Source organism: Rhinatrema bivittatum, chromosome 1, assembly GCF_901001135.1.
Source record: "Rhinatrema bivittatum chromosome 1, aRhiBiv1.1, whole genome shotgun sequence".
Classification (NCBI taxonomy): Eukaryota; Metazoa; Chordata; class Amphibia; order Gymnophiona; family Rhinatrematidae; genus Rhinatrema; species Rhinatrema bivittatum.
In genome coordinates this window covers 750158918-750185579 of record NC_042615.1, presented here as the reverse complement: position 1 = coordinate 750185579, position 26662 = coordinate 750158918, and the positions used below count along the sequence as shown (strand labels likewise).

At 45.5% G+C, this 26662-nt stretch overlaps 1 protein-coding gene across 5 annotated transcripts in view; it reads left to right on the top strand.

Annotated features, from left to right (window-relative positions):
* Positions 1 to 26662, top strand: part of WDR70 (WD repeat domain 70) — a 587030-nt gene that overhangs the window by 99119 nt on the left and 461249 nt on the right. For all 5 annotated transcript variants that reach the window (XM_029578603.1, XM_029578594.1, XM_029578568.1 and 2 more), the window contains exon 8: positions 2530 to 2683. In XM_029578603.1, the coding sequence (XP_029434463.1) occupies positions 2530 to 2683 (154 nt within the window). The remainder of the gene's footprint in view (positions 1 to 2529; positions 2684 to 26662) is intronic.

Below are 26662 nucleotides of genomic sequence, written 5' to 3'. Positions count from 1 at the left end.
CGCTCCTTGGTTCATTTTCTCGTATCCTATCCTGAAATAGATTGGTTCAGTCACATATCAGGTGAAGCTGCCTGCTTCTCTATGTATTCACAGGGCATTTCATGTTTCACTATTAAAACCAGTGGTCCTTAACTGGAAATACAGGAGATCACCTGCATCCACCACAGTATCCTTGAAGTCTGACCCAAAATCTGAAGTTGAAGAAATTCTGGATGCCAAAGGACTGTGAGGTAAACTTTAATATTTGATTCCTTAGAAGGGATATGAGCCAGAGGAGGACTCCTGTGGACCAGCAGATAATGCCAAGTCCCTCTCTTGACCCCGAGGTTTCACAAACTCTTTGCCTATAAACCTAAGCCGAGGAGGCTTAAGGGGGAGGTTGGTACTGTAACACCCTTCATCTCTAGTCTGAAGCGCCTCCGGAATCATGCTGCAACTCCTGAGCTCTTTCAATAGGTCCTGTGGGCAAGATTTCCTGTCACAAGCACAGATGACATCACATCCTGCCTAGTATAAAGGGAAACTCAGAACTACTATCCAGTGCCTTCGCAATGCTGGTTGCTACAGCATGTTCCTCTCTTCATTTCTGCTTCATTCCAATGTGTTCCTGCCTCGTTCATGTTTAGTTCCTATGTGTTCTTGCCTTGCTCGCTCCTGTCTGTCCTGTTGTGTTCTCCCCACTGGACTCCTTTTCTGTGTCTTGACCTCAGCCTAGATCTTGACTTTGCTTTGCTATCTGCCTGCCTCAAGCTCAGCCCGGCCACTGACCTTGCTTAGTTCATACCCAGCCCGCCAGAACCTGCAAGTTCAACCCAAGAGGGAGAGGGTAGGTTGGACTTCGGTATTCCACTTGCAAGCTAAGTTTTAATTGCATATATAAAAAAAACAAAAATCAAAAAATTGTTGATATTAACATGGCTGATGATTCAGAGGAAGGCAGTGCCTTTTATGATGGCCTTGTAAATGGCATACAAAGATAGGGAATTTATGTGAAGTTTTGGTTTGAGATATAGTGTTATATTTCTTCACATTTTGGGCACCAACATTTGAATCATAGTCCGATTCTGGTATGCCATCTCTCTTCTGTGAGGAGGAGCGAGAGCCACATGAGTATAATCGATAGCACCCATCACGTTTGACATGCCAGTTATATCGAAAAACACTCTCTTCATTTGTTTCCACTCCTGAAGCTGCTGTGGCTATCTGATGGACTGCTTCACCCTCTTCAGCATGGCCCTCAGTACCTGGGTGAATTGATGAGAGAACGTGGATTGCTCCATGCCAGCCACCACAACCATCATATTCTGGAAAGAACCAGTGGCCAGAAAATGAAGGGCTCCAAGCAGCTTTACCAGGCCTGGGATGGCTTGTCTACGTTCTGTCAGAGGATTAATGTCCTCTCTGAGCTCTTCATACAGGCTCATGATAGACCTGGAACATAAGAACATAAGAACTTGCCATGCTAGGTCAGACCAAGTGTCCATCAAGCCCAGCATCCTGTTTCCAACAGAGACCAAACCAGGCCACAAGAACCTGGCTCAGTCTGTAGGTCCTGTCCACATCCAACTCCAGCATCCCCAATAGAGTGGTCCTTGGTGAAATATCTGCTGTCTCTGTACCCTTCTGTGGCCTGTTCCATTCGGAACAACCTGCTCCTCACTATCCCTTTTCTCTGCCTGCTCTCTCCTGATCCATTCTCTCCTGCCGTGACCTCTGTCACCTGCCAAACCTTCTGCTGCCTTCATCCTTTGGCAAAGCCGCAGGATATGCCACAGCATCAGGAACAGCTGGACTCAATCCAAAATCTCCATCATAGAAATCACACCAGAGCTGCATGGACACATAACCACACCACACCAGTGCAAGCAATGGAATAAAATGGCCCCCAATTCAGCGCGGTCACTTAACTTGTGCTCCGACTGTAGCAGTAAAAAAAGCCCGCATTAAAAAACCCACACTAGCATTTCTCCCTGCTTATGCGACTCTCTGCATTACCATGAATAGATAATAACCTCCTTTGGATGCCATTAGCATGCACTCGCACAGAAAAACCCGGTTCTGTAAGGGTGTTTGTAAGTGCTTTTATTCCCTTATTACATACCTATGTAGGTCTTTGTGTGGGGAAAAAAACACGTACAAATGCACGTACATGCACTTTAAAAACCCGTGGCAGCTTCAGCGTAATTTATTACATCGGCCCCCTTGTCTCATGGCGAATTAGCTGCCACCTGTTAAGGCCTATCTTGTGCTCACACAAGATAGGCTGCATCAACTTAACAGCGGCCCAAGAACTCATTAACCTCTTAGTGTGACACTGTATTTATGATAATTTAAAAAAGGGCAACAAAAGGAACATTATTCACAATAATTTCAATTATCTTAAACCATGTGCTTTATGACATTAGTCTAAACATTTTTTTAAATTACTTTGAGGTTCTGTGTCCTTTTGATTAATAATGCTGACACGAATAGCTTATATTTATCATTTCATGATGTATGTACATGAAATTTTGATTTTTCTTCTTGCAGTCATCAGATAAAGTCTCTGCAATATAGTAGCACAGGAGATGTTATTCTGGTTGTGGCTGGAAACTCTCAGGCTAAGGTGCTTGACAGAGATGGCTTCCAGGTGATGGAATGTGTTAAAGGAGACCAGTATATTGTCGATATGGCCAATACCAAAGTAAGTATATCAAAATGTTAAATCACAAGACATATTTTGGGTTTGCATTGAATGTTGAGGTAGGAATTTGGTTGGTCTTCTGTAAAGTTAGATTTTCACATGATCTAGAAGTGTCTGGATATACAGGTATGTGAGGGAGTGTATAGAAGACTCCCTCAGACTACCTTAAAAGAGCAGGCACTGCAGCCTCGCCCTCTCACTCTTAAGCTTGAGACTCGCAGGGAAACCTGGGTGAAGGGAGGAGCCCTTCAACAGAGTATATGATATGAGGGCCTAGAAGGAAGGGTTAGAGGGGTCCCGGGGAGCTGATGGAGTCCCTGTATATGCAAAGACCTGCTACATCTAAAGTTGGTTAAGACTCTCTGCTTAAAGAAATCTTTGTTTAAAGATTTTACGGTTTAAAAACTGTGTGTTGCCTGAGGTAAAGGTGAACTGCCTGAAGTGTTTGCTTTCTCTTAGGACATGCAGAATGCTAGACCTCACACATGGGTGAAATTATCGGATGGAGCCTGGCACAGAACTTTGATCTCGAAGAATCTAGAACTTTCAAACGTGCCCTACTGAGCATGTGCAACTATAGTCACCCCCCTGCACTCTAGGCAGAGTTCTTCACTCTTTTTTTTTCTGTGGAGCCCTGTGGTCGCGGGAGCTGTGTGCTCATGGTATTCAGCTTTGCTTGCTTCCTCTACAGTCTTTGTAAGTGATTTCTTCTAAACCTGCAGCTGTTTTCTTTCCTTTACCTTATGGTAGTTTTCTTTTCTTTCTCTTTTTCATCTCTCCTCTGCACCTGCAGTTTAGTTTCTATGTTCTCTCCTTGCTCTGTCCATTTTTGTACCTTTTATCTGCTGCTGGCAGGACTGACTGAGTGTAGTCTGTGGGTGATCTGTGTAGGCCGCTGAGTTCTACCCAAGCAGGGGTTCCATGTCGTTTCATCGATCGATCGGCATTAATGGAGGTCAGACAAAGAGATCGAGGACCAATATCATTCCTGTTGGGGGGAGAGCTCATCCACCCCACACCCGAAGGAACTAGTCTTCACAGGCAGGAGCCCTATATGATGCAGCCTGCCCTCCTGCTTGCTTCTGGGAGAGGGTGAGAAAGAGACTGGGCAAGCATCTTATTGCCACACCCAGTAACGGTTGCCTGTGCACTTCTGTGACCAGCACATTGTTAAACGGACACATCGATGTCAGGACCACATCGGGGACCAGGACTGCCATTGAGCGCCATGGGCACCGTCGATACCATCGGGGTGCATGACTGCCTTTGATGCCATAAGGGCCTTCTGTGCTGTAGGCATTTGAAAACTTGAGGCACCAGAGTCATTGAGCGCCTGGGGCTTCAAGGTGGCGGACCCATACATTGCATGGATGCCTGTGCTCCATTCCATGCCGTGGATGCTGCGGCTCCAGTCCATGCCTCGGTGCCATCGATGCCCTTGCTCCCATCGAGGTACACGAGTGACTACCCTAATGCCATAGAGATGCTTGAGTGGCTTCCCCTGATGTTAAGGTGGTCCTTGGACCAATGTGATGCGTGGCCTCATTGTCATTGCGGTGTGGAGCTGCCCAATACCATCGATGCCCTCAATGTCATCAAGGTACGGGGTTGCCATGGAGGTCATCGGGCCCTGGTCGTCCCCAAGGCCATTGATGGCTGGGGCTCTTGAGAGCTGCCCTCGAACAGCAGGGACTTCGGCCTTTAATGGATCAAGTACTGGAGTTGCCCTTTACTCAATGCACCCTGGAATGCAGAGGCATACCGGTATAGTGGTCTGGTGCCCTTGAGGCGTCTTGGCGGTGTCCCGACAGATCATTGAGGGACATTGTGCTGTCCCATCACTGGCCTACCCATAGATGCCAATGATCTTGAGGGCCTTGAGCCGCTGGGATCAGGAAGCATTGGAGGCCCCGTCTGGATTCATGCACCATTGGGGTTAATGAGTGCTGGCGAGGCTATTGTCAGCCATAGCCGCTGGCGAGGGATGCCATCGAGCTTGTAGCATCATAGAAACATAGAAATGACAGCAAAAGAAGAACAAACGGCCCATCCAGTCTGCCCAGCAAGCTTTCGCACTTTTTTTTTCTCTCTCATACTTATCTATTACTCTTGGCTCTTAGTAACATTTTTTATTCTATTTCCCTTCCACCCCTGCCATTAATGTAGAGAGAGTGTTGGAATTGCATCTAAGTGAAATAGCTTAATTAGTTAGGGGTATTAACCACCGCAATAAGCAAGCTACACCCATTCTTATCTGTTTATCCAGACTATGTAATTCAGTCCTTGTTGGTTGTTGCCTGAATATAGATCCACGTTTCTTCATTCCCCCCTGCCTTGAAGCAGAGAGCTATGCTGGATATGCGTGAAGTGTCAGACCTTCTCCCCTGCTGTTGAAGCAGGGAGCTATGCTTTATATGCATTGAAAGTGAAGTATCAGGCTTATTTGGTTTGGGGTAATAACTGTCGTAACAAGCAAGCTACTCCCTGCTTTTGGTTCTGAGTCTTTCTCCCTGGAGCTTCAAATCGTGACCCCTGGTTCTGCTGATTTTTTTTTCCAACGGAAAAGGTTTGTCGTTGTCTTTGGATCATTAAAACCTTTCAAATATCTGAAAGTCTGGTTCATATAACTTCTGCTCCTCCTTTCCTCCAGGGTGTACATATTTAGATTCTTCAGTCTCTCCTCATAAGTCATTCAATGAAGACCATCCACCTTTTTGGTTTGTGGTCGTGAATCTTTATGATCGGGCACCCAGAAAGTTGCCTAGCTAATTACCAATCTTGCCACTAAGGTGCCAAGGTAGGCGCTCTTCTGCCTGTGTATCTGGCTACTTGGTCACTGAGCTAGGTGCTCAGCTGGTTGCAAATCTGTCTGCTCGGATATCAAGAAAAGTGCCTAGAGAAGCACCTACCTAAGCTGGCTGTTCTGACGCCAGGAAAAGCGCCTAGCTATGCTGGCTGCTCGGTCACCCAGAAAAGCGCTTTTCTAAGCTGGCCACTGAGATGCTGAGATTGGTGCTCTGCTAGGTGGTTTTCAGGATGCTCGGACGCCAACAAGTCAGCACTGACACTTAACTTGTTCCCTGACCATGGCGGTAAAAAACCCACATTAGTATTAGCGCGGCTCTCTGCATTGCCTATGATTAGCTAATCGCCTCCTTTGCATGCCGTTAGCATGCATTCGCGCAGGAAAAACCGTGGGTCTATAAGTGCATTCATACGTGCTTTTTTTCCCCCGCACACAAAACCCTTATTATATCCCCGTATAGGGCTTTGTACGGGAAAATGCATGTAGAAACCCGTGGCATCTTCAGCGCACCTTATTACATCGGCCCCATGGGCAGCTATTGAAAGATATGAGTTTCCTTATAGTTCATTTATTTGCCTCAGCATATGTCTTTTCTACTAAACAGACCCTAAAATTGGAACATTGTTCTGGTAGAAAACTGAAATGTTTCATCTCAAGAAGAAAGCTGAAACCGACTGATAAAAATAAAACAGTCATTTCATTATACATTTACAGATTAGAGATTCTCATTTTTTTGAGAACAATATTATTAATTGGAAAACAACTAAACACCGGTTCTTGAGTCATGATATATAAACATTGTAATGACATGCTAGATTTTGACTTTGACATCAGAGGTTAAACTTTCAGCAGTAGGGGTAAATGAATGAATTATGATCCAAAAGCTTTTTGTAAGATCATATTTTCTTTATATTGCATTGCAACATGTGTGAGTGTTATTTTTTAATTAGTCAAATAAATTATGCCACAGATACCAAATGTCAATTCAGAAAGATTGAGTCTGGAGGAAAGGAAAAGAAACTTATTTTAAAGATTTTAGGAGGGGCTCATATTTACATCCCATTGTCTATCCTACATCACCAGCATATATAGATGGTGTCAGTTCAACTTCAAAATTGGTTGCTTATCAACAGGTGTCTTGAATAATTTAAAGCATTGTGAGAAGTACATAGTGTATCTGGTCAGATCTCTTTAGGAAACCCTCTTTGAACTTCTTGTTTGTTATGACTAATTTTTAGTCACTGTTTTAACAGAGGGAAGCACTTAAAATTCTTTGTCCATGTCCTTGTCTTCGCAAACATATGATTCACAAAATACAGTTTAAAGATATTTCTGATGATTCCAGCTTGGCTACTTATTTGCTATAATCAGTTTTTCATGGCTTTGCTTTAAGTAATGCTTTATTTTTTCAAGTGTTGCTGTTATTCTCATCCCTTTCTCAGCTCTTCAGCTGTCATACCAACAAAACTTCAGGCTGGCAGAGGCCTGCTGAAGTCACTGTTTAGCCACCTGTGGTGCCCAGGATGTGTTGAACTAAGGCCCAGTGTACTGTTTCATTGCGAGAAGTGGCATTGTAGAGCAGGGGTAGTCGGTGTATCTTGGTGTTTATCGATGGCCTGCCGCACAGATGCACGGGCACCATCAATAACGTGCACCTGACTGGGAGACTTGATCCTACTCACTGGTTAGTCGGAGGGGGGGGGGTCTGCATGGTGCTGATGTCATGGTGCCCACCTTAGGGCTGCACAGCCGGCAAGCTGTGCGGTACAGCGTTGTGTCCCTGTTGCACTATTCAATGATGAGGCACCCCCACAATTATCTCCCCAAGGGGGTACTCTCATCATCGGGTGTTTTCATATGTACCATCATTCCCTGATTTGTCGGAGGGCCGGCACGATAATGTGGGGAAGGGGAAGAGCCTGTGGGAGATTTAAATCCTGCCATCCCTAGCGGCTCCCTCTTTTCCATCACCTGCCCTGGGGTACTGCCTCATTCCCCCCAAGCCTTGTGCCAATTAGAATGACTATGTTAGTAGATACCCTATTAAATTAAATGTCTCAAGAGGAAAAAAAATTGAATGTATCAATAGAAACAAAAACCTCCTGTACCAACTGGCTGCTGATAACTTTATAGCACCTTCATACTCATGGGCACAGCATGCTCATAAATAAATATGGTAAATGCATATGAATATATTTGCAGTCCTTTATCTAATCATTGGTGCAAATTGTTCTACAGTACTTTCTTTTGTAATTTGTAGTTTTTATTATGTATTTTATCTTGCATATAATAATCTTAAGACTATTTTAATTCTCTTTAAAGTCAAGGCATTTATCTTTAAAAATTGACACCAGCACGATATGTTCCATTCAAAAAGACATTCTAGATGTCCAAAAGCACTATTTGTTAATGGCTTTTGGATTAAGAACTAATTCAAGGGTTTTTGGATTAACAAGTATGAAGGTGTTAAAAAGCTATCATCAGCCAGTTTGGTAGCAGGTGAGTTTTTTTTTTGTGTTTGTTTTTGTTAGTAGTCTTTCATACACATGCTGAATGCTTTACTCCTGTTGCACTGGGGTACATGAGCACTGCACTAAAGAAAAGGTGGATTAATGTAGCAAAGGGGCCAGAGGGCTGGAATAAAGGTGTGTAGTTATTAAATAAACAGAATTAAAATAAATAAATTAAAAGAATTAAAAAAAGAAAGCTCGCTGGGCAGACTGGATGGACCATTTGGGTCTTTTTCTGCCATTATTTACTATGTTTCTACCATCATTTACTATGTCTCTATGTGGGCTTGGGTCTTGGCTTTTGAATAAATAAGGATGACAGGCTCAGGAAGTGAGTCAAGATAGACACCCGGTGGATCTGATTACCCTGACCGGAGGGGAGGTGAGGATGCTTGCTGTGTGGCAGTCTGCTTAGTCAGGTCCCCCTTCAAACACTGAATTAACAAGATACTGCAGACATGAGGTGTGAAGCCTTGAGCAACTACATGCAGCATTCATAGAAACACCTGAAGACTCCTCTTAGGGGAAAGTTAGGAGTAGTAGCTTGTTCACCCAAATTAGATTCCCTTGTCAAATTCTCTAATAAACGGCTGTGGCCATGAATATCCAGCTGCACATCTTATAACTCTTCATCTGTATTTTCATCTATGTGATGGCCAAGCAGAGTGTCACACATGCCCCAGTTAAGAATGTAGATCTGCATTTTTTCATATTAAATGTAAAATTTTCCTTACCCTTTATAATAATGAAGATGTGATGTCTTAAAATGTTCTCCACACTTAAGATCCTAAGAGACTATACCTTGTCAGACTAATGAACCCAACATCTTGACTCAAACAATAGCCATTCCATGCCACTTAAAGAAGTCCCTTTTGTATACTCCCATCTCCAGGAAGTAAAGAGTTATGTTCCCCAAGCCTACCTGGCTGTTTGCTGTTAATGGACCTTTCCTTCAAAAACTTGTTGAAATCTTTTGAAACCTAGCTGTACTACTGGCCTTGACCACATTCTCTGGCAACAAATTCCACAGCATTGATTGCAAAAAAAAAACCAACCAAACAAAAACACTTTTAAAATTCCCTTTTAAATTTGCTGTCTGTTTCATGAAACTAATACTAACCAGTAAAAATTTAAAACATTTTGTAGTACAGAGCTATAGTAACCATATTGTTCTTGGGGAAAACTAGATTCTTTTCTGGTTACCTTATCTTTTATAATTTACACAAAATTGATTTTTAATCACAAAGTATGTAAGAAATATTAATACATTGTCCCCAAGATTTTGATAGAAACAAACTATAAGATCTTATTAATTGTTAGTTATCAATATATCCAGTGCATTCAGAAAGTATTCAGACCCCTTCACTTTTTCTACATTTTGTTACATTATAGCCTTATTCTAAAATGGATAATGTTTTTTCCATCCTTTGTCTACACACAACACCCCATAATGACAAAACGAAATGAAGTTTGTAGAAATTTGTGCAAAGTAATAAAAAAAAAACCAAACGTAAGCATATTTGCATAAATATTCACACCGTTTGCTATGACATGCAGGTGCATCCTATTTCCATTGATCATCCTTCAGATGTTTCTCCAACTTGATTGGAATCCACCTGTGGTAAATTCAATAGATTGGACTTGATTTGGAAAGGCATAGACCTGTCTATATAAGGTCCCACAGTTGACAGTGCATGCCAGAGCAAAATTAGAGCCATGAAGTTGAAGGAATTGTCTAGAGAACTCTGGGACAGAATTGTGTCAAGGCACAAATCTGGGGAAGGGTATAAAAAAATTGGTGCAGCATTGAAGGTCCCGAAAAACACAGTGGCCTCCATCATTCTTAAATGGAATAAGTTCAGAACCACCAGGACTTTTCCTAGAGTTGGTCACACACCCAAACTGAGCAATCAGGGGAGAAGGGCCTTGGTCAGGGAGGTGACCAAGAACCAGATGTTCACTTTGACAGAGCTCCAGAGTTCTGCTGTGGAGATGGGAGAACCTTCCAGAAGGACAACTATCTCTGCAGCAGCAGTTCACATCTGCCTACATATTGAAATGCCTGGTCATCTAAGGTTTAGTCATTTGGATGCCAAACTAACTGGGTCATTTATCAATTTACGTTAGCGCCTTCACACATGCGATGGGCAGAGTTAATGGTAATGTGGGCCAGTAGCGCCCAGTGCGATACAGCAACTCAGGATTTAGTGCCGGAAATAACTATACCTATTTTTCAGTGCATTGTGCTTGCGATAGGCTTGCATTACAGAGAAAATATTTTAGAGAGAGAGTTTTTTCATCCATTATAATGACTAAAAATCTTTAGTGATGTCAGTTTTACTAAGAGTATCTCAGAATGTTTCTTTAACATCACCCCCTAACCCCCCAACTTCCGAAAACCATCCTGATTCAAAGTTCCCCTCTACATTGGTGTTACGATTCTGCTTGTGAGCTAGTCTCACAAGCAGCCTCTCACCTCTTTGCTGCCAGCTCTCCAACGTTCCTTGCGGCTCGGAGACTGCTGACACCTCCTCCACTGCTGCTGCCGTTCTGCAGTGGGCCGCTGCTCACCGTCTCTGTCGCGGCCTGGAACCACCTCTACCGCGCCCTCCCTTGCGGCCATGGAGCCGCTGACGTCTTCATCCATCCCACGGCCAGAAGGCCACAGACATCGTCCTCTTCGTGATCTGGAGGCCGCCGCCGATCCTGCCGCTTTCCTGTGGTCTGGGTGCCGCCACCTTTGTCTCTTCGCGGCCCGGAGGCCACCGACGAAGCTGTTCCTCTTTGCGACCTGGAGGCCACCGCCGAAGCTCTTCTACATGCAGCCAGGGCGCTGCTGTCATCTCCGTCCTCTTCTGCAGCCTGGAGGGTGCTCTGGAACTCCTCTTCCTGCGGCCTGGAAGCCGCCGTCATCTTCAGTCTTCTTTCTTTGCGGCAGGAGCTGCCTCCGACGCCTCGGGCCTGCTTCAGCTCCTCTTCACAGCATGGCCGCTGTCCGAGGTCCGGCCTTCTTCCTTAGGCACGGGGCCGCTCCTCTTCAGCCTATTTAAAGGACCAGTCCTTCTGGCTCCTCCTCGTGATGTCATTGAGGCATTTCTTCTTCAGCCCTACAAAAGGGCTCAGCCTTCAGTCAGTCTTTGCCTTCGCAAGGAGTTGGTCATAGAGTCAGTCCTCTCCTGGATCTTCAGTTCCAGCTTTTCATTCCAGGAGTCCTCCATGATCCTTCTTCACTTCTTCAAGGCACTCTGTTCTTTGTTGGTCCTCTTTGTCTTTGTCCATGGTTCTTGAACCTCCGTCGTCATCTTCATTCCATGTTCTGGTCTCTCGTCGAATCCCGTCCTCTTGTCTTAAGATGTCTCGATATGTCCTGATGTCACCGAGTCTCCAGATGTCTTCCCGTCTTCAGATGTCTCCGTGTCTCCATGTCCAGACATCTCCCTATCTCTGGATGTCCTGATGTCCCCTTCTCTTCGGATGTCCAGATGTCTCAGCCTCCTGATGTCTTCGTCTGTCGTGTTCCAGTTGTCCCTGTGATCCTCCTCCCTAGAGGTCCCTGATGTTCAGATGCCATAGACATCTCGACGCCTAGATCTCCTGATGTCCCAAGGTACTGGTGTCCTTCGTATCCGATGTCCTACATTCCAATCCTGATGTTCCAAGTCTTGCTCCTGTTGTCCTTGTCCGGTCCTGATCCTGAAGTACTGTCAGTCCTTAAGTTCCAGGTTCAGCTCACTCGCCCCGGACCTCGTCTTCAGCTGACCTTCCTGGGAGTAAATCCGCTTCTATCCGGTGTCGTGAGTTTGGTGGCTGGAGCCCTCTTCCAGCAGGATCCGTCTTTGAGCACTGCCCGGATTCCTCCTAGTTCCTGAGCCTCTGTGTTCGTCTGAGTATCCTGAGTCCTTATCCTCGTCTGAGTCTTCCCCATTTCCAAATCCTCATCGGAGTATCCGGAATCCTTGCCTGACTCCCTTGAATCCACTTCTGATCGCCACCTACATCTGAGCATCTTGCATCTGAGTTTCAAGCCATCTCACGTTCTTGTCATGTCTGAGTTCGAAGCTACCTCACGTCTTCGTCTCGTCTGAGTCTTCAAGTGTCCTCATCTCATCTGAGTCCCAAGCTCCACGTGTCTTCATTTCATCTGAGCCTCTGAGTTTCCTCGCCTTCTTTGCCTTCTTCAAGCCGTCAGCCTAGTCTAAGGCTGAGGTCTCGTCTTGTTCCAAGCTTCTGTACCTCGCCTGTCCTTGACCTCCTGCCGCATCTACTGCTACCCAGTGGCAGGTTCGAAAGGGCTATCAAGTGGCCGGAGGGCTACCTCCAAGACCAGCTTTGCATTTTTGGGTCTCTACCGGTGCGTGCAGGTTCGGCAGAGGTTAGGTCAGCTTGCTCCTCCCATGCTGGGACACGTCTTGCCCGCCGTGGCACTTCCACGGAGCTCCTCTCTGCAGTCGCGTCGTGGTCCATGGGCACACATCTCCCCGGAATCGGGAGCGCTCCCTTCCCACAGATTCCAACAAGTGGTACATATATAGAGAGTGTCAGACTTACTCTATACAGAGGTGCACGCTCGCTGTATCTCATATATGTATTAACCAGCGTGTAAAGTGAAAATTTATTGCAATGAAGGAGCAGGGTAATTAACCTAACCATGCTCCTTTTTTATTGCAACGCTATTTCTGATATATTTATAGCATTTTGATAAATCTAGGCCTAAGGTATTTATCATCTTATTGCAAGTTATGTCTTTTTGCCCAAAAGGTTACAAGTATGAATTTTTGGACTGTGGCATAAGATTAATTAGTTTGAATGTTGCATAGGTACATGGAGAAAACAATACCACTACTACAGTTAGACCACACATAACGTTTTTCATTTTGCTGACTTACTGTAGATGTGCTGACTTTGTGTGAGGCATGCTAGGCTAAACTTGTAGATACATTAGAAATACAGGGCCTGTTTCTGATTTTCTTTGGAAAGATGAAAATTAAAATAAGCAAAGTAAACTGTGTGGCCAACACCCTGAACGTTCTTCTTTATCAGCATGCATATGTCATGTAACGAGGTGGTTTGTGGCTACAAAATTGGAAAGAGTGGAACAAGAACTAGCTTTTCTCATAGGACAAGCAGGATGATAGTCCTCACACATGAGTGACATCATCAGATGAAGCCCGGCACGGAAAACGTTTGGAAAAGTTTTTAGAAACTTGTCTTTGACAGACACACTGAGCATGCCCAACATGCCACTATCCACGTGTCCATGCTGGATCTCTCTTTTTCCACGAAGCTCATGCTCTTTTTTTGTGGAAAGCTGTCTTCCTTTTTTGATCCCGAGTCCTGTCGGGTCCCTTTGCATTTTTTGCAGATATTTCTCGGGCGCTGCGGGAAGTTTTCATACTTTGCGATGGATTACTGATGGTGCTGCCTCTCGTTGTTTTGTCCGTCGGTTCCCGACGCCCTCTCTCCACCTTCCTTATCTCTTTGGCGCTTCCCTCTTCGTCCACGGGAAGATTGGCTGCTGCGGCGTCCTTCTGCCGAAGTCCTCCGGCGTCCTTGGACCGGCTGGATGATGCAAACTGCCATGTTTCCTGGAGGGCTAGGGGCGTGCGTGCGGCGGCGCGGCCCCGACAGAAGTACCGGCGATGGCGAGAACCTCTGGGGCATCCCCCGAAGATGATGTCACCCGCGACGGATATATAAGGTCTTAGAATTTGCTGACACATGGAGTTAGCAAGGAAAGGGTTACTCTACCTGAGCTACTCTACCTCCTCGGACTTACTAGGGGTACCCGCTCCTCGGGGGCCTCGCTCTCTCCTTTGTTTTTTAGGTGACAGTCTGGAACCAGTACTCGCTCCTTGAGGGCCCTTGTTCCCAGACTTACTTGGTACTCTCTTCTGCCTGGAAGTCATCGCTGCCAACTACATCAGTGAGTTACCATCGCTCTCTCAGAGCTTTCCCTGGAACGAGGTACTCGCTTCTCGAGGGCCTATACATTCCAGCTCCTGGGCTTCTGTGAGACATTGTGTGAGTGTTACCATCTTGTTCAGTACATGAACTCTGCATACCCTACCTACTCACTATATTTCAGTTTCTGTACAGCTCAGCCTCCAGGGATCGCTGTTCCAGTATCTGAGGGACTACAGCCCAGCCGGGCATTCCAGCTCACTACTGCCACCTCTGGTGGTTCAGTATACTGTCTAATAAAAGAACTAGTGTGTGTCTGTCTCCATACTCTGAGCCTGACCGGTGGTCCCTCTCAGGATCTTCCCCCGGGGGCGTGGTCATCTGCCACCGTTCCAAGGATCCACCCACAACTCTCCTAAATAACAACAGATTGCTAATTCCAAGCAGACTGTTATCTCCGAATTGAACACCCGTTGGCCGCCGGGCACCGACCGCATGCCGTATTCTTTTTCCCATGGGGGTCATCCAGCTTCTGCAGTTGTCCCCAGTGCTCCCGGACCATGTCCATCACGGACCACCACAAGGTCTGTGTCTTGTGCTGGGAGCATTGTATAATGTCTGTGACTGAGATCTTTGTGCCCAGATGACCCCTAAAGGCCGTCAGGTGCACCTCAATAAAATGGAGAAATTGTTTGGCGCCAAGAAATCTGAACAGTCGACATCAGCATCAGGCACTTTGATGCCGAAGGGTAAGGAGATTTCAGTCACGATCCCCTAGATGTCCCCTCTGCAACTGGTCCCTGGCTTAGAAATAGGTGCGGGGGACAGTCCGTGGTCGGTGTCCTCATGTTTCAGGTTGGGTTCCTCATTATCTTCCTCGGCTCCGGCGAAGGAACGGGCCGAGTACCAGGAAAAATCCAGAAAACATCGCCACAGGTCCTCATCATCGCAGGCTTTGGACCACGGGAAGGCATTGGCATCGTCTGGGCCGCCCCCGAAATGGTCCAGGGCTGAGGGTGTGTTGCTTACTGAATAGCCCTAAGGACCACGGTGATCCCCTCTGATACCGGTGAAGGGTACAGATCACCCCCATGGTTCTGGGGTCGTTCTGATTTTGCCACCTCCGCCTCTACCAGCTATCCTATCCTCTGCGGCCTTTGAAAAGGAGTTGGAAAGACGTGTGGCTCGCAGTTGGCCGGGCCCTGCAGGGCATCGAGCCATCAGTTACACAGGAGCTGACATCATTGGTGCTTACGCTTTTATTGGAACGGCTGGAGTTGCTGCTCGGTGTCATACCCAGCTTGCCCAGATGGCCCGAGCCCCTTCGTTATCGAAGGGTGCATCGATGCGGCCTTCGCTGGTCGCTGTTCCGGTGAGTTACTCCTCGGATGAGGAAGAACTGTTGGGGTCGATGGTACTATTATACGGGCAAGGTACCCAAACCGGTGCTAGCCCTCCTGGGACCTTCGGGGTCTATGCCTTCGGAGCCACCGATTTTTTTTTTTTTTTTTTTTTTGTCCTGTTGGCACTTCCGATGCCCACAGGACCTTCAGTGCCGGAGCATCCCCCCCGGTCCTATCGTTGCCTTCGGTGCCTACACCAGTACCCCTGGTACCACCGAGACCGTTGGGGTTTCATCACAGGGGGCTCCACCTCATGTGACTCAGGGCATATACAGTGAGGATGATGCCCCCTATGATCCTTTGGAGGGGGAGGGGTCCTTTTCCTCGACAGAGGACTCTGAAGATTTGCTTTCTGAACCCTCTCCCCGAAGGAGAGGTGTAAATCCCCACCAGAGGATTTGGCCTTTGCTGGGTTTGTAAAGGCCATGGCAGAATTAGTGCCTTTCCAGCTCTTAGCAGACAAGGTTTCCAGGCATAAAGTGTTGGAGGTCTTACAATTTGTTGAAGCTCCTAAAGAAGTGGTGGCTGTGGTTGTGCCAGTGCATGACATATTCAAGGAGTTGTTCGTCTGGCTCTGGGAACACCCCCTCTCCATCCCTTCAGTGAACCGGAAGACTAATGCTGTCTATCTGGTCCAACCCACCAAGGGATTTGAACGCCGTCAACTTCCACACCAGTCGATGGTGGTGGAATCTGCCTTAAAAAAAATAATAAAATCAAAGTGATTGCGCACTCATGCTTCAGCTCTTCCGGGTCGTGAGCACAGAGTCCTGGACACTCTAGGAAGGAGGGTCTTCCAAGGTTCCATATTGGCAGCCCAAATCACATGCTATCAGTTCTATATGAGCAATACTCCAGAAACCTCTGGAAACAAGTCCAGCATATGGTGGAACACCTCCAACAGTTTCAGGACGAGTTCCAGAAGATAATTCAACAGGGCCTTGAATGTAACAAACACGAAGTCTGCTCCACGTACGATGTGCTTGAAACAGCAACAAGAACAGCGATGTGGCATTAGGGCAACCTATAAAGGATGCTGGCATTGAGCAACTTATAAAGGAACCCTCCATGTGCTATCCCTCAAGAAAGCACACCTCACCTCCACGAGGGACCGAGCCCTCTCCATTGCTGGTCCTACCTGCTGGAACTCACTACCCACATACCTCCGACTTGAGCCTTGCACCATCAAATTCAAAAATGAACTAAAGACTTGGCTCTTCAAGCAGGCTTACCCAGATTAGATCCCCTGCACCGCTGACCCTTTGCTGCATCAGTATCTGACCTGACCCTATGTATAAAGTTATTTTACTTTGTTCACTTGTTATCTTATACAGTTTGCTGCTCTTGTTTGCCAGTCTTCGGCTTCTTGTCTCCCTTTTCTTTGTAGTCCCATCCCCAAGTACCTGTTTGATGTATTTTCTACCTGCAGTTCTGATGTAAACCGGTATGATGTAACTATTAATACCGGTATAAAAAAAAGCTTTAAATAAATATGGCCTACCTTTACGCTTACGACCTCCAACCTGAAGTACAGGATCGTCTGGCAGACCTACCCTGTACCAGGGAGAATCTGTTCGGAGACAAAATCAAGGCGGCAGTAGCGCAGCTGAAGGACTATCATGAAACACTTCAGCAGTTATCGGCCAGCATCTTGGACCCTCAGTCCTCAGGCAAAAAGCCCACCCCGGCAGTACATAAGAAGCCCTTTTTACCAGCTTCGGAATTATTACCTGCCGGTGTCTAGAGCGAGACCCCAACGGCACCAGTCAGGGCAAGAGCAAGACAGCCACGTGCCCCTTGACTGCCCCACAACAGAGCCCTGCCACGAGGTTTTGACTAGAAGCGGGAGAGTTTGAGCCAGCGATCCCTACCCCAGGGTACCAACCTCCATTGGGGGGGCTGCCTCCAGTTTTTGCCGACTGGTTAGTTTCACTCACCTCAGACGAATGGGTCCTATCCATCATTTGGTGGGGATACAGATATGGACTCCTCCACAGTCTACAGAGAATCTGCAAATACTTCGGTTAGAGCTCTCCGCCTTCTTAATGGCTTGAATGGTTGAACTGGTGCCGCCAATTCAGCAGGGCGACGGGTTCTACCCCATACTAGATCTAAATGTGTTGAAGCACTTTCTTGTAAGAGAAAAATTCAAAATGGTCTCATTGGGAACTCTGATCCCTCTCTTCAGGACTGGAGACTAGCTCTGCTCCCTTGATCTCAGACACGTATGCCCATATTCCCATTTCTTCCAGGGACTGGAAGTACCTCCACTTCCTGGCAGTAGGGGAACATGACCAGTATCGGGTGCTGCCTTTCAGTCTCGCATTGGCACCTCGCGTCTTCACAAAATGCCTGGCGGTGGTGGGGACCTATCTCAGGAGACAACGAGTACATGTCTACCCCTACCACGATGAATGGTTTATCAAGAGCAGCTCCAGACATGAAGCATTGCATTCTCTGCACTCCACCATACGTGCTCTGAAGGAACTGGGATTTCTGATCAACTACCCGAAGTCCCAACTTCTTCAGTCACTGCAGTTGGACTTCATCGGGCCAGTACGGTCCAGACAAAACCTTCTTCCCCTGGACCGAGCATTGAGCCTCCTTTCCCTGGTGGGAATGATCTCTCGCTGCCATCATGTCTCGACGCACCAGATTCTGCGTCTCTTGTGGCATATGGCAGCAACAGTCCATGTCACGCCTTTCGCTAGGCTCCAGATGCGCAGAGAGCAGTGGACATTGCGCTCTCAGTGATGCCAGGCACCCAGGACCTTCAAGCTCGCATCTTGGTCACCACACCACTTCGGGAATCTCTTTTGTGGTGGGAGACCCTGTCCAACCTGGAGAGGGGGGGGATTCCTTTCTAGGTTGCTCAGCCTCAAATTGTTCTCAACACAGATGCTTTTCACATGGGTTGAAGGGCCCATGTTGCATACCTCAGACCATGGGCCACTGGTCCTTGCAAAAGCAACGTCTCCAGATCAACTTCCTGGAGCTCTGGGCTGTCTGGTATGCCCTATGGGCATTCTGGGACTACTTGGCCAACAAGGTGGTTCTGGTTCAAACCGACAATCAAGTGGCAATATATGGTACTTGAATAAAAGGGGGGAGGATGGGTTTGTTCCTCCTTTGTCAGTAAGGAGTACAGATCTGGGCCTGGGCTCTCTTGCAGGACATGTTTCTCCAAGCTGTGTACCTCCCAGGCATGGACAACCTCCTGGTGGATTTGTTGAGTCAGACCTTCGGGCCCCATGAATGGTCCCTGAAACAGGATGTGGCGAACCCCATCTTCCACCTGTGGGAAACCCTAGACATAGATCTGTTCGCTTCTCTGAATACAAGAAAGTGGATAGGTTCTTTTCCCTGGTCAAGACGGACGGGAGGTCAGGGTCAGATACCTTCTCGCATCACTGGGGTTCCAGCCTCCTGTATGTGTATCCCCCGTTGCCGCTAGTCACGAGGACGCTCCAAACACTCCAACAGGACCAAGGCACCATGATCCTGATTGCGCCCTTTTGGCCACATCAGATCTGGTTTCTGCTCCCACAGGATCTGGCATCACGTCCTCCAATCCGGCTGGGGGACTGCTCCAGACCTGATCACGCAGGATCAGGACAGGCTATGCCACCCCAGTCTCTGCGCCTTATCCCTCAAGGTGTGGATGTTGACTGGGTGACCCTACAGACCCTGGACCTTTCGGACGGCATATCTTGAGTGCTGGTGGTCCAGGAAGACTTCCACGAGGAGATTTTACAACCTCAAGTGGAAACTATTCTCTGTTTGCTGTGAGAAAAATGGATTGGACCCGTTCTCATGCTCCACACCAAGACTTTTGGACTACCTGTTGTGCCTGTCTAAGGCTGAATTAAAGACCACCTTCGTGGATAGAAGGCGCATCCATCTCAACCCATCCACTCGTGGGGCGTTTTATGCAAGGTTTACTGCAGCTTAAGCCTCCAATACGATCCCCAGCGTTCTCCTGGGACCTCAACTTGGTCTTGACTCATGAGTGCACCATTTGAACCCCTTAGATCTTGTGACCTGAAGTACCTCTCATGGATGGTCATCTTCCTGGTAGCGGTCACCTCAGCATGCAGGTTCAGTGAACTTGAGGCTTTGGTGTCATACCCATCTGATGTAACTTTTTCCATGATAAGGTGGTTTAGTTTACGCATCAGAGTTCCTTCCAAAGGTGGTCATGGAGTTCCATCTCAATCAATCCATTAGCCTACCCACACTCCCACCAGGGCAAGCGTGTCCTGCATACTCTAGACTGTAAAAGGGCTCTGGCCTTTTACCTGGACCAGACGGCGAGTCACCAGCAGTCCACGCAACTTTTTGTCTCCTATTGGCCCGATTTTAAATAGCCATGCTCGTAAAAAAACGGGTTGTGTGTGCAATCGCGCGCATAACCCTTGTTACGAGCAAAAGAGCTGGGCCTTGGCAAAGGAGCGGTCCTGGGGGAGGGGTGGGGTGGGGCTGGAGGTGGCCAGTACAGCAGCCATTTGCCACTGTGCCAGCACGTGCAACTTGCCTACTGCTCCTTTGGAGGAGCAAAAGGTAAATAAAAAAAAAATTGGGGTAGCTAGGATAGGGATAGGGGGTGGGTAGGAAAGGGGAAGGGAGGTTAGGGTAGGGAATTTACCTCCTGGTCCGCTCCTTAGTTGGAGCGGACTGGGAGGGAACTGGGGAAGGCTGATGATGCATCGCAGTGCGAATTTTACTAAAGTGTGGCCCCCCCTTGCGTGCGCCACCACCGATTTTATAACATGCACGCACCGGCACGTGCATGTTATAAAATTGCGTGTCCATGTGGGTGCGCACCGGGTAGTGCGCGTACATGGACGCGTGCCCGTCTTTTTAAAAAATCTACCCTTAAGACAAGAACAGGTTGGGGGTCGCAGTATCCAAACAAACCTTATCCAACTGGTTAGTGGACTGTATTGCTTTCTACTATGCACAGCAGGACTGCAGCTGGAGGGCCATGTCAATGCTCCTTTAGTTTGAGCCATGTCTGCTTCAGTAGCTCACTTGCATGCTGTACCTGTATACAAGATGTGCAGGGCAGCAACTTGGAGTTCTCTCCACACCTTTGCCTCCCATTACTTTTTGGATAAAGATGGGGACGTGACAGTCATTTCAGTCAGTCGGTATTCCATAATCTTTTTCAGCCATAAAACCCAATTCTTCTTACCTTGGGCCCTGGTTCAGGTGCAGGCTTTCTTCTAGTGATATAGCAGCACTAGTTATGCACGTTTACACCTGTTAAATGCTGCGTGCCTTAGATCTGGGAGCAGCCTGTAGCTACACATGTGTGTGGGCTACCTTCCTGCTTGTCCTCGGAGAAAGCAGAGTTGCTTACCTGTAACAGATGCTCTCCAAGGACAGCAGAATGTTAGTCCTCACGAAACCCACCCGCCACCCTGCGGAGTTGGGTTTAATTTTAGGTTTCTTTAGGTTTGTTTGTTTTTGCGAATTCTATGATATAAGACTGAAGAGGGACCCCAGGTGTATAGTGGCATGCTGGGCATGCTCAATGTGTCTGCAAAGTTTCTAGTTTCTTACAGGTAAGAAATTCTGCATTCCTCTTCTTTTCTCTTTTTTCAGGGGTGCTTGCTTAGAAAATTATTAAAGAGAATTTAGTATCAATATCAACTTGTAGAGCATTTCAGAATTTGAACCAAATAATTGAAATTAAATAGACTCTCCCAAATGCCTCTATGGTAAAATTGTTGGCCTTGGTGAAAAAGACTGGACATTGGATAAGGTATTAAAAGGTATCGCGCCGGCCTGGGAGGGAAAAGGGCTGGCCACTTAAATGGAGCTGGCCGTGTCATCACGGAGCGCCCACCCCCGGCCGATGACGCCGCCTGGACATGCTGACGTCCAGAGGAGGGGAGGGGCTGAACATGAACGTGTGTCGCCTCTCCCCTGCCCCGGCAGCATGCACCTGGATTAGCCAGCTGGGGAAGAGGACGGGGAGCTGGGAGGTGGGCCAGCCTCGCCGTCATGACAGGCTGCCACGCACGTCGGCGCAAAGCCCTGTTATGCTTATGACCTGTCATGAGATAAGAATAAAATGTAATGTAGCAAGTTTCCAAATATCTAAATAACTTCCTTTCAGGCCGATACGGTAAAAGTCGCCCGCTCTCCTGGCGCGTGCACAGGCCACTCTCCTGTGCTCGCGATTCAGTATTCAAATGAGGGCCCGCGGTAAAAAGAGGCGCTAGGGACACTAGCGCGACCCTTGCACCTCTTTTTTTTGACAGGAGCAGCAGCTGTCAGCGAGTTTGACAGCCGACGCTCAATTTTGCCGGCGTCGGTTCTCAAACCCGCTGACAGCCACGGGTTCGGAAACCGACGCTGGCAAAATTGAGCATCTGGTTTTCAAGCCGCAAGTTTCTAAATTTTTTTTTTTTTTATTTTAAATTATTTTTTACTTATGGGACCTCCGACAATATCGCCATGATATTAAGTCTGAGGGTGTACAGAAAAGCAGTTTTTACTGCTTTTCTATACACTTTCCCGGTGCCGGCAGAAATTAACGCCTACCTTTAGGTAGGCGCTAATTTCTGAAAGTAAAATGTGCGGCTTGGCTGCACATTTTACTTACTGAATCGTGCGGGAATAACTAATAGGGCCATCAACATGCATTTGCTTATTGCGGGCGCTATTAGTTTGGGGGGGGGGGGTTGGCCGCGCGTTTTCAACACGCTGATACCTCTTACTGAATAAGGGGTAAAGCTAGCGCGTTGAAAACGTGCATCCAAACGAGGGTTAACAGTGCGCTCTGCCGGAGTGCACTGTACTGTATCGGCCTGTTTGAGAGGTATATATTATCAGAGAAAACTAATATCCATTCTTTGTAAGATGCACCCAAGATTTTTAAAACTTTTGATAAGGTGCTGGCATTCTCTAAAGTAGCTTTGGGGCTCTTTCTGCCTTTGCAGAATGCACTTACTGGGGATTTCTGAGGGGTAGATAGTGTTGGAAAATAACTTACAGGCTTATATGCAACCTGCACAATGGGTTGTTTTTTTGTAGCAAGTCATCGTGGTTTTCTATGATCGCTTCCCTCACTCAGATGAACTTTATTATTTGTAGTGCAGTCTGGACACCAATAAGAATCTCCAGATTCAATGGTCAGGAAACAAAAGATGGTTTTGCCATACAGAGATGGACATTCTCACATGTTATATTTCTGTAACAATATGAGGAACTTATGAATAGGGGGCATCGAAAAGGACTAAGGTTATACTGATTATCCAATATAAGCTTTCATTTCAGATTAATATTTGTAAATTGATTGCAATCAGAGAGAATATTTTTGACTGTAATGCGAAATTGATAGATAGTTTACTATCCTTGGCTATAATACTTATCCTTGATAGCTCCTTCCTAAAAATAAATGCATGTAGAATATAATATATCTGATATATAAATATAAAGGTAATGCTGAAAAATATAATAGACAATTTCAGAAAGTCTTGAAACCATTATGTAGTCTAAGTGCTGTAATTACAACCTTTTTAGTTGCATCAGATAAAATATATTGTACAATTTGGTGGTAATGTGTTTATTTATTTATTATTTATTTTTATATACCGACATTCGATCTGCGATATCACATTGGTTTACAGTCAGGTACTGTAGGTATTTCTCTATCCCCAGAGGGCTTACTATCTAAGTTTTTGTACCTGAGGCAATGGAGGGTAAAGTGACTTGCCCAAGGTCCCAAGGAGTGACAGTGGACTACGAACCTGGTCTCCTGGTTCGTAGCCCACTGCTCTAACCACTAGGCTATCCTCCTCCTTCCAAGATGAGTTAGTTAAGTTAAATGTAAAATGTTTCATTGAATTCACAAGAAATTATTTTAAAGTATATGAACACCAGAGGGCCTGATTTATAAAGGTTTTCTCCTATTTTTGTGGGTTTAGAAAAATTCCTTTAATAAATAAAGCTTTAAGTTCTTCATAGATAGCAAGAGGATCCTGAAACAGCAACAGATTTTTCAGTCCAGTGAAAATCTGCTCTCAATATGCATATATTACCTCCCCAAATACTTCTATATCCTGGGTTTCTCCTCTTCCATCTAATCTCTGATGTCAGTAGAGACTAGTTGTGTCCAAGTTTAGTTCTGCACTGGTTATTTTAAGACTTTAAAACCAAATTCTGATGGTAATAATGTTTGTTGTATTTTATCCTAATTTCAGTATTAGTTTTTTGTCTGAATTATAAGCAATATGTTATCTCCTGGGACTGAATTGGCATGAAAGCTAGGAATCCTTTATGGAACTTTCTTTGAATACATTCCTTTTTTAGTAGTCTTGTTTATTCAAGGTTCCTTTCTGATTTTATTCATTGAATTAGTCTTTCCCAAGAACAATAATTTAGCTAATGCCCCCTCCTGTTACTTATTATGTAACTTGAGCAAAGAGTGTACTTTGCTGACGCAGTCTGACTGGAATCCCTGTTTTAAATTTGTGTTTGTGTTCCCCAGATTAAATGCTTTTATATCTTTTAAGACAAACAAACAGGTTCATCATAAATGGGTCATGTGACTGTAGATGTTGCTGCATGGAACAAAATTGTAGAGCTTTCTAGAAAAGAAAGCTCTAGAATATGTGTGGGGATCCCTTGTGGAAAGAGGATGGAAATGGTGCTCTGGAGAAACCTGTGGTAACTTTCCTGCAGGGGAATAATATACACCAAGTGGTAATTACAACCTTAAACAGAAGGCTTGGGGTATCAGTTACAACCCTAAACACTTCACAGGGTAAACTGGATGGACCACTTTGGTCTTTATCTGTCGTCATTTACTATGTTACTTTCCACACTCTAGTAGCTGTACTTTTTTTTTTTTTTTCTTTTCTTTCTTTTTCCACCGACCCAGTTGGTCATAATTTAGCAAACTCCATGCCTTTCACATAAGCATTGGTCTCAGTAGAACATTTTATTATTTTATCCTCTCAGTTCCCTTGTCAGATTTTAAGCCTTTAAAAGATTTTTCCTTTTTCGTCATTCTACCAAATTAATCCCTTTCCCTCCCACCTCACCTCTGATTTTTTTTTTTTTATTGGAAAATGGGGTGTAAGGCAGGACTTGAATCCATTTTCTCTCGGAGGCATCTCTTTTGAAGAAAATGTATTCTTTTGGTTTCACATAGTTGTTTTTGTTTCTCACCATGTCAAAGGCCAGTGACTTCAGATTTTGCCCCGAGTGGCATGGACGAGATCCATCACTGACCACAAGGGAACCTGTGCAAAATAACTTGCATTAAAAAAAAAGTTTTAGCATGCATTCTATAAAATTGTTACATGCATGTTAAAACAGGATTTACCACGATTATGTAATATATTTTACTGAGTACATGGTAAAGCTTTTCCTCAATAGTACTAATGTGGATCTTAACATAGAAAAGTGTGACCTATGCCATGTTTGTTGCCAGGAAATTCCTCATGCTAACCAACCCAAAATAAAAAGGAGCAGGTAACAGAAGGATATATCTTCCCCCAAGCTTCTACTTAAAGAAATTGCTGACATCTCTATAGTCTTTTCTGGGCCTCCCCTTTCTCTTCTCCTCCATTCCCCAGCAGTTCCTCCCCTTCCCTCACCACCTGCAGCAGTGACAGAACCCATTTCAGAGTACCCACCTCTTCTCTCCCCCTTTTCACAGCAATATAACTCCCTTCAGGGCACACCATTCATCCTCCTCCCTAGTGCAATGATTTTGTTTTCTCTAGGGTATACCCAAGAATTTTCACCCACCCACATGGAAAGGACAGTTATGGCGATACTCTTTCTTCATCTGCAAGAGGAAATACAGAGCCTTTTTGTCAAACTGAGGCTCCACATTGATGCAGCTCCTGGAGGTTATCTTTGCCTTTTATGTCAAGACAGCTCTATGCCAGTCTTCCCAGAGCCATACTCATGCCTTTGAGTTCTCTAGATAGGGTTGTCAGGGACATACAGCCTCCTGTGGAGTCTACCCTATTATTGTTATCCATATTGATGCAGAGTTGAAAAGGAAAATTTTACTGATGCTTTCTCATCAGCTGATGTCTTCTAGTGTTGAGAGTGATTTGGTTCCTTGAGTGTTTTTCTGTCTGGTTGCACTAAGATTGGAGGAAGTGACATGGGCCCGGAAAATAAAGCCAATTTCTCCCCTGAGATCAAGATTGTTGGTGGCATCTTAATGCTCCTTAGTTCCTCAGTATTTATAGGACTCAGCACTCTAGGAATCATAGTCATCCAAGCATTAGAACAGCTGCTCTTCAGGTCTTGCTTAAGAGCCTTCTCTGTAATGTGAAGATGTATGTTCTCCACCTGAGGACCTTTACTACACAGGTTTTGATAAAATAATGGTATAAGCTTTATAAGTACAAGTAGAACCCAGCACACCTTTACTTAATTTCCTGAAGGAACTCAGTACTGTATCTTGAAAGTGTTGCTGACAGTGTCCATCCACACTCTTTCAGAATGTATATAACAGGATGTGAAAAACACCATATATATAGTATCATACTTTCAATGGGAAAGAAGGCATACATATGAAGTACTGCATCCAGATAGCTATAGAAATTGACAAGCTGTAACTACCACATCACACTGTAGTTGTTGAGTTCACTCTTAAAAGGGACAAGAGTACCAAGACTTACCTAAGAACATAAGATTTGCCATACTGGGTCAGACCAAAAGTCCATCAAATGGAAAATCCTGTTTCTAACAGTGTCCAATTCAGGTCACAAGTACTCAAAGGATCCCAAAGGGTAAATATATTCAATGCTGCTTATCCCAGGGATAAGCAGTGGTTTTCTGCAACTCCACTTTAATGGTTTATGGACTTTTCCCTTTTCAAAAATAATCCGACTCTTCATCGATCTGAAACGATGAAGAGTTGGATTATTTTTTAAAAGTGATCATCATTGAAGAAGCTGTGGAAAATGCTAAAGGGACTGTTCCTGATGACATAAGTTATCATAGTTGTTGAACTGGTCATGAGTGAATTTTATTTACCAGCAAAATACTAAAAAAAAGATTTGGACAGTTATAAGTGAAAAAGACCTATGATTATATATAAGGCCAAAGGTTACCAAGGTGTTTAAATACACTTTACTGATGAAGCCTATTATGATGGTCTTTTTATAACTATATATGAAATGTTGTAGCTGAGGTGGTATATGATAGTATAATATTCTCAGTGACAACCTTCTGAGCCTAAAATCTTGGACTTTACTGGGAAGTGAAATTATAAGAATGCTATGCTAGAGTCCTGCATAGCTTATGAGCTCTGCATAGTTCAATATTTGCATATAATTTAGAAGGTACTGCAAAAGTTTTTGGACTTTTTTTTCAAGAA